The sequence below is a fragment of the Ascaphus truei genome, chromosome 13 (assembly GCF_040206685.1).
Source record: "Ascaphus truei isolate aAscTru1 chromosome 13, aAscTru1.hap1, whole genome shotgun sequence".
In the NCBI taxonomy this organism is placed as follows: Eukaryota; Metazoa; Chordata; class Amphibia; order Anura; family Ascaphidae; genus Ascaphus; species Ascaphus truei.
In genome coordinates, this window is record NC_134495.1 from 27,373,881 (window position 1) to 27,381,857 (window position 7,977).

A 7,977-nucleotide genomic window follows, 5' to 3' on the forward strand; every position below is an offset into this window, starting at 1 on the left:
AAGGTTACAAAAATTATTTATCATGTAATTATTTAGATTTTTTAATGTATTTTGAGATTAATATAATTGAAATAGATAACATTTGGATATTTCACTTGCAGTTTGATAAAGTGTAATGTACAGTATAGTTTTAATGTATAGTCTTAATCTATAGAATCAGTATAGAAAAATTACACAATAATTGGGAATTACTGCATTATTTACACAATTTAGACATAAATTTAATCCCAGACAATACCGTTAATTACTAATACTGTAGGTAAAGAGGACAAGTTTATAAATGGATATCAGAAAGTCAGTCAATAAACCATAGTGCATATAACTTTACATAAATCCCATATGGTATGCCAGTGTTTTTATGTATCAAGGAAAAACACAGCTGCGCTAAATGGAATAACAGACCACAGGGGTTATAGTGACACACAAAATAAATGTTCACATACAAACCACTGATACTAATATATACAAAATGACTGCTAGGGATGATACATACAAATACAAACAACACAAACACTGAAGGGGGAGGGTAATGAAGGGAGGGAATAGGGAAAGGGAAGGGAAAGGGTTAAAAAGCCCCAAGAGATGAGTGATAAAATAATAAAAATAAAAGTATAAAGGTGTCTTTCAACAGCTACTGGGTGCCGCTGCCAGTCTTCAGGAAAAAACCCCCTTCCTCTTAATCTGTAGAACGAAAAGAAGACAGCGCGGCTCCCATAGCGTAATACTGTATTTTAATATTCAAAATAAACATGCAAGTGAATTACGGACACTTAAAATATGCAAGATAAAATAAGGCAGTGAGTAAAGTCTTGTATTCACCCGATGGAGCCTCCGTGGATAATTGCCGTGTGCGGAGTCCAACACACTCCTGTCGTGTATGTCAAGGGGGGTGCGCGCGCATCCGGTTTCCCCCTGGTATTGAATCCCGCGAGAGTATGTGTCCACCGATGTTACGAGGTACTGACACAGCAGTCAGACTTCCTGCTTCAGGAAACCAAACGTGATAGAGAACGGATCGGCTCCAATGCGAGCAATGACAAAACTGCTCAAAAATGGATAGTATATAATTAAAGTCCAATACTTTTGCTTCCCTACGTGTTTCGTCGCGACATGCGACTTCCTCAGGGGTAAAAGCTATACTAGCAAAGATACCATGCATGTATATATAACATAGTAAATTAAAGCACATTGAAAACACCTGAAATGCATATTGATTGCTATAATCATTGACTCTTAAAGGGCTGGAAGGGGAAAGAGGGATAAAACATAAGGGAAACATAAAATGATGACATACTAGTGACAAAACCTCCAAACATTAAACATATATACATATATGTATACTATTGTATATATAGATATTGCTGAACACAAACATTTAAAATACAATGCAATGCATGATAATATACTCAATGTTTTAAGGTGAACAAATGGATAAAAATATGAATATAAAAGATATGTGAAATAAAAAAATAATATATATATATATATGTAAAATGTCTAAAATGTATAAAAAATGTATGTATAAAAAATATATATAAATAGAGATATAAAATATATAACATATAGAAATTATTGAAAAATGCATACAATAAAATTGTGAAATTAATGGTTCTATATGCACATCTATGGAGATGCAGTAAAGAAACGAGCAAGGAGGCCACAAAACACTAAACCAATGTACTAGTATCTATATGTTCTTTGAACCCCCTTGGTGACAAAGTGTCCAGGGTATAGATCCAGAAGGTCTCTCGCAAACATAACCTCCTGAATCTATCCCCCCCCCCAATGAGAGACACCGGTATGTATTCGATACCCCTAATAGTAAGAGATGAGGGATCTTTACTATGACAAATAGAGAAATGTTTTGAGAGACTATGAGCCAGATTTCCATTGATGATATTACATCTATGCTCTAGGAACCCTGTACTCATAGGTCGAATAGTTCTCCCTATGTACTGTGGACCACAAGAGCACGAGAGGAGATAGACTATGTAGGTGGAGAGACAGTTTATCCTGCCCTTGACATCATGCTCTCTATTGTTAGAGAAAAAGCAGAATCTCTCACCGGCAATAAGATGTTTACTGTACATGTAAGACATCTCGTACGTCCACATGAAAAATTGCCTGTGAGACGGTCAGAGGAAACTGAGTCTCCACCCACAGTCACTCTCAATCGACTAGGGGCCACAATGTTTTTTATGTTCCTAGCTTTTTTGTAAGTATCTGGAATGTATGTAGGTAGTACAGGTCCCAAAACAGGATCATTTTTGAGGATATCCCAATGAGTATTCAATATTTGTTTAATTTTGTATGCAGACTGATTAAACTTCGTGATGAATCTAGGACATTTGTCCCGACCTGAACCCATATCATGTTTAAAGAGGGAATCAGTGGCAACTTTAGATTTAGATTGAGCAAGAAGCATATCCCTGCTAATATTCTGGACCTCACTAAAAGCACCAGTGACAACCTCCTCCTTATAGCCCTTATGAATGATTTTCGAGACCAATTCTTGTCCCTGAATATCAAAATCTTTCTGAGATGAGCAATTTCTCTTTAGCCGATAGAATTGGTTCTTAGGAATATTCTCCAGCCACTTTTTGTGGTGATTACTTGTTGCGTGAAGATAACTATTGACAAATACTTCCTTAAAATAGGTTTTTGTGGATATCTGACCTTCATGATCATCTGTAACAAATAAAACGAGATCTAAAAATGTAATCTGTTTGGGCTGGATCTCAAATGTGAATTTGAGACCCATCTCGTTTGTATTGAAGGATTGGAGGATGCTATATAGTTCATCCTCCGCACCCTCCCAGATTATAAGGATATCATCTATGAAACGGCCATAGAACACCAGGCCCGCCCCCAGTCTAGCATTCGCCCACACATGAAGGTCCTCCCACAACCCCATGTATAGGTTTGCATAGCTGGGGGCAAACCGCGTGCCCATGGCCGTTCCACAGACTTGTAAATAAAAGTCATCCTCAAACAAAAATTAATTGTGTTGTAAAATAAATAATATACTGGAGAGTATAAAATCCTTCTGACCTTTATTAAGTGAAGAATCTCTATCTAGAAAATAAGTAAACGCTTCCAAACCCCTGTGATGCTCTATACACGTATACAGTGAAGAGACATCACAGGAGGCCCAATGGTATGTGGGTTTCCAACGAATGTCTTTGATAGAGTCGATGCGTGCAACGTGTCCCTCAGATATGATCTGAGTGATGTCACATATGGATTGAGAAAATAATCAACATATTGGGACACGTTTGACGTCATCGACTCAATCCCCGACACTATAGGTCGCCCAGGTGGATTGTCCAGGCTCTTGTGGATTTTGGGGAGGTGGTAAAAGATGGGGATTCTAGGGTGATCGAAATACAGGAATTTGAACTCAGATGGAGTGATGATCGCATTATCCTTAGCTTTTGTCAGATGTGTATGATACAATGATTGAAACTCAATAGTAGGATCATATTTGAGAGTAATATAAAATGTATCATTCTGCAAGTCTCTTTGCTTCCTGTACATAGATATCCCTATCTTGAATAACAATACCACCTCCCTTTTATATATATATATATATATATATATATATATATATATATATATATACATACACACTGTATACATTTCACACCGGCAGAAGGAACATTGTAGTAGCAATTCTTCTCCCGGCCTGCTCCATGAAGCTTGTTAATGTCCGTGTGCCGATGAATACTGTCCCAGTCTTCTCCTTATACTGGGAACCAGATATTAGCACTGCTAATATGCAGCTTCAAGAGTTGGAAGTACAGTAGCTACGATTCACGCCAGCAACATATCTGCTCCTACTGTACTGGGGAGACAGTGATAGCATGTTGTTGGGGTAGTCAGCAGTTAGGGCCTCTGGTGAATCCCCCTAAGGCCACTGATTGCTCGCCAATTCTCTAAACTCTCTAAACTCTCTAATGTAGACTGTAGGAACTTTAAAAATATACTGTATAATAACTTTTAAAATTACATTATGGTGTTAAATTATAAAACAAAATTATGCTGGCTCTAGAATGCCACAGAATCTATGTTGGTAAGTTCATTACTGTAAGCTCTGATGTGAACGTGTGATGTTGGCAATGGTTGTTCACAAAACAAAACTCATTGGATTTTTCGAAAATGTCTACATTTTTGCTGAATGTTCACAAAAGCTACAATTGCTCTAAAATAGACATTTTTTTGACTAGAAATGCCCAATAGATTTTCATAATAATTTAACACATACACTACAGTATTCAAGGTCATGTAACCTAGCGATTATTTGAGGGCTATTCCATTTGTTATTGTAAATTTAAAAAAAAAGTCTAATTAAAAAAAAACATTCTAATTTTCTGCTCTGGTACTGTGGTTTGCAGGTACTGTACTGATTTTACTTGGAAATGTTGATGCAGATGATGACTGTTTAATATCGCTGCAAAATCTGTACTGTTTCAAAGAACAAACCAGAAACATCAACAAAACAGTGGCTACCTTTACGTCCAGCTCATGTTGAGCTGTCCAGATGTTTGAGTTGGCTTCAATGCGATTTCTTTGATTCATTCCTGATACCAACTTCTGTAAGGTATTATAAGTTATTTTAATACTGTACCGCGCATATATGATCACCTTATTTTGATTCAGATCTTTTCGTTTGAGGTGATTTTTACTGCTATTTTTGCAATCACATTCTGATTCTGTCGTTTACTCTACATTTAGATATGTATTCCTCATCATTAGGTGAAGGATAGCAGTACATTCATTACTTTGTCCTTTGGGGAAAATATTGGTGGCAGTGCCACAGCTTTTTCCTATTTATTTCATACTGTAGAACATGTTTATAGTAGTGTGGACATAAAATGTTTTGGATACATTTTCCGAGTTGAGTCATTTTCATCTTGCGTCTCTTTGTGTTAAAGTAAAAAAGTCTTTGCTCCAAGATTTTCTCTACGTGCATCAGCTTGCGAATTGTGGACTGTCCATAGAATGAGTTAGGGACAAGAACCATGAAGCACAGATTATGATGTAGAATATTGTGTCTCTGGGCATCCCTTTTTTACATTGTATTTGCCAAGTCTGCTATGTCTGTGGTGTAGTTTCAGACTGACAATTTGTGTCATGTAAGAAACAGTTTCTCATATTTGATGCAAGCGAAAGGATAAAATGGAGCAATGACTTAATTCCACTTCTATTTATACTTTCTTTACATTGATACAGATTTAACCAAGCTCACTGGTCCCATGTGGGATAAGTATCAAGTGTTGTAAACTTCAAAAACAGGTGCAAATTGCAGCAGTTGAAAACCACTTTACTTTGCACTATTATATTAAGGTGCTTTGCATCAATTTTGGTCTTCTTGCATCACTGTGCCTTTTGCAAAGTGGTTGTGGGAGGGAGGAGTAATTGGAGAAGATAGCAAAATATTATAAGTACATGTATCAAGAGGTGCACCTATATCCGGTGCAGTTTTACTCTCTCTCTTTGCATCAAATAAATATACCTAAATAGATTAGGCAAACACTGCATGTATAATTAAAAAGGCATTTCTCTGTTATAACAGAGCCTTAAGGGATAATCCTATAATGTCCAAAGCTTCCGTTTTAGACAAAAAATGGCCAAGACCGTATAGAAAAAGCCCTTAGGTGCAAAATCAGCAAGCTATGTCAAGTTGATTAAAATGACATTAACCTAACTTATCATCACGTTAAGCCTAGTGGTGTATTTTCAAAGAACAATAATACAATGTCAAGTCATATACATTAACTAAATGACCATTATTGATAATATTAATATTATATGCAATTGAAACGTAACCTTAACATTGCATATCCTCAAAGTGTGGTCATTTTAATGTGAGAACTAAAGGCTATGTTAGATGCAGTAGGTCATAACCTAAACTTGGTGTTATATTGGGACCCTGAAAATAGGCTTCAACTTGGTGGGAATGGACCCTGTTAAGCATCAGTTAACTAACATAAAGTAACATTATTTTCAGCATTATTTTCCCTCTCCGCTCTTATCTTTCTTAACTTGAGTTACACTAAATAGGTTTTTCAGGTTCTGGATCACAGTAACACCAAGGCAGGCATAACGTCACATTATTGGAAGATATATTTTGCATAATATTACTTTTGAGGATACTTGTTAACCTCAGGGAACATCATTTCCATTCCTGTTTAAGGAAACATCATGTTATGAGCCTTGATTTAACATAGCTTTGTGGATATAGCCTTAATGTGTAAAGGGAAATTGTCTGATAATGATAATCTCTCAGGTTTTATTCTCTTTGTGCCGTAGGGTAGAGCATTAACATTTGTCCTTGTTTTCCTGGTACAGAATGCCTTTGCATACATACAATCTGCATTATATACATTTACAGATAATAAGAGTAATCATTTATTTTTTTATTTTACTCGTACAGAAAATGACTGCAGAAAATGAGACCATTGTCACCGAATTTCTGCTCCTGGGATTTCAGAGCCATTACAATTTAAAGATATTCCTCTTCCTTTTATTCCTGACTATTTACATTTTAACGTTGTCTGCAAATCTTCTGATCATTTTACTGGTGTCGACCAGCAGTCACCTTCATTCTCCAATGTACTTCTTCCTCATCAATCTCTCTCTATCTGAAGTTGTTTTCACTACAAACATCATTCCCAATATGTTACAGAACTTATTGTCAGGAGATGGTGCTATATCCGTGCCTGGTTGCCTTACACAATACTACTTCTTCAGTTCTACAGCCACAACTGAATGTGTCCTTCTTGCAATTATGTCTTATGACCGATACTTGGCCATATGCAACCCACTACGCTATACAACGCTTATGGACCCCAGGCTTTGTGCCAATCTGATTATTTGGGCTTGGCTATCTGGCTTTATTATATCAATGTTTACACTGATCTTACTATGTAAGTTACATTATTGTGGTTCTAATGCAATAGATAATTTTTTTTGTGATCTTACACCTCTTATAGAGCTTTCTTGCTCAGACACATTCGTAGTAGAAATTGAATCTTTTCTATTTGCCAGTCTATTAACGTTGTTCCCATTTATTTTTATCATTGTGACCTATATCATTATAATCTACACCATCCTCAAAATACCATCAGCCACACAAAGAAAAAAAACTTTCTCCACATGTAGCTCTCACCTTGCTGTTGTATTCACATATTATGGGACTCTGATAACCATGTATGTAGCACCATCCCGAAAACAGATATTTAATGTAAGTAAGGTACTATCTTTGCTGTACACGGTAGTCACTCCATTGTTAAACCCTATAATATACAGCCTTAGAAATCGAGAAATCCATGCAGCGTTAAGATCAGCTTTAAGGAATTTGAGGACTATTGCAAAGTTATAACTACAGCTTAACGAAGTGTGGCCACTTTCACTCGTGTTTCCCTTTAACTTTAGCGCTACAAAAAGTTTGTGTTTTTCTAAACTTCTGTCGTGTTTTGGTTTTGGTTCTGGTTTTTGCCAAAACTTGATTTGTGCAATTTTACTTTTGGATTTCTTCAAAATAATGGAACGAAATCACAATAAGCTGAAAAATGCAAAAAGAACACAATATAGCATGACAAATGCTTAAAACGTTATACAAATAAAAACAATGAGAACATTTCAATTAAAATTATAATGGTTAAACAATGACATTTATTAATTGGGTTATTGATATAGGAGAACTTATCTTATTTCTCCTTTAGAATCTATTCGTCACTCTCTTACCCCCCCTTCCACCCTCCCCCGTTCCTCTATTTGTCACTTACAGTACTGTATATTGTATGCCTTCTCTTGTTTTTTTACACTTTTTATATAGATGTAGCAGGCGTTATTGCACCCATTATTATGCAATTTTGCATTACCGCAGTCGCGAGTTTTAATGGCGATTTACGTTATTGGGTGATTTGCTATTCAATTCAATGGAGCCGTGAGTTGCCAAAATGTGCGGTTTAC

At 36.1% G+C, this 7,977-nt stretch overlaps 1 protein-coding gene across 1 annotated transcript; it reads left to right on the top strand.

Moving 5' to 3' along the window:
- The first annotated feature begins 4,467 nt into the window (after positions 1 to 4,467).
- On the top strand, positions 4,468 to 7,384 carry LOC142464615 (olfactory receptor 11L1-like). Its single transcript, XM_075567985.1, has 2 exons — positions 4,468 to 4,600; positions 6,437 to 7,384. Exon 2 carries the CDS (start codon positions 6,440 to 6,442, stop codon positions 7,382 to 7,384), a length of 945 nt encoding a protein of 314 aa, XP_075424100.1. The 5' UTR covers positions 4,468 to 4,600; positions 6,437 to 6,439.
- The last annotated feature ends 593 nt before the right edge of the window (positions 7,385 to 7,977 follow it).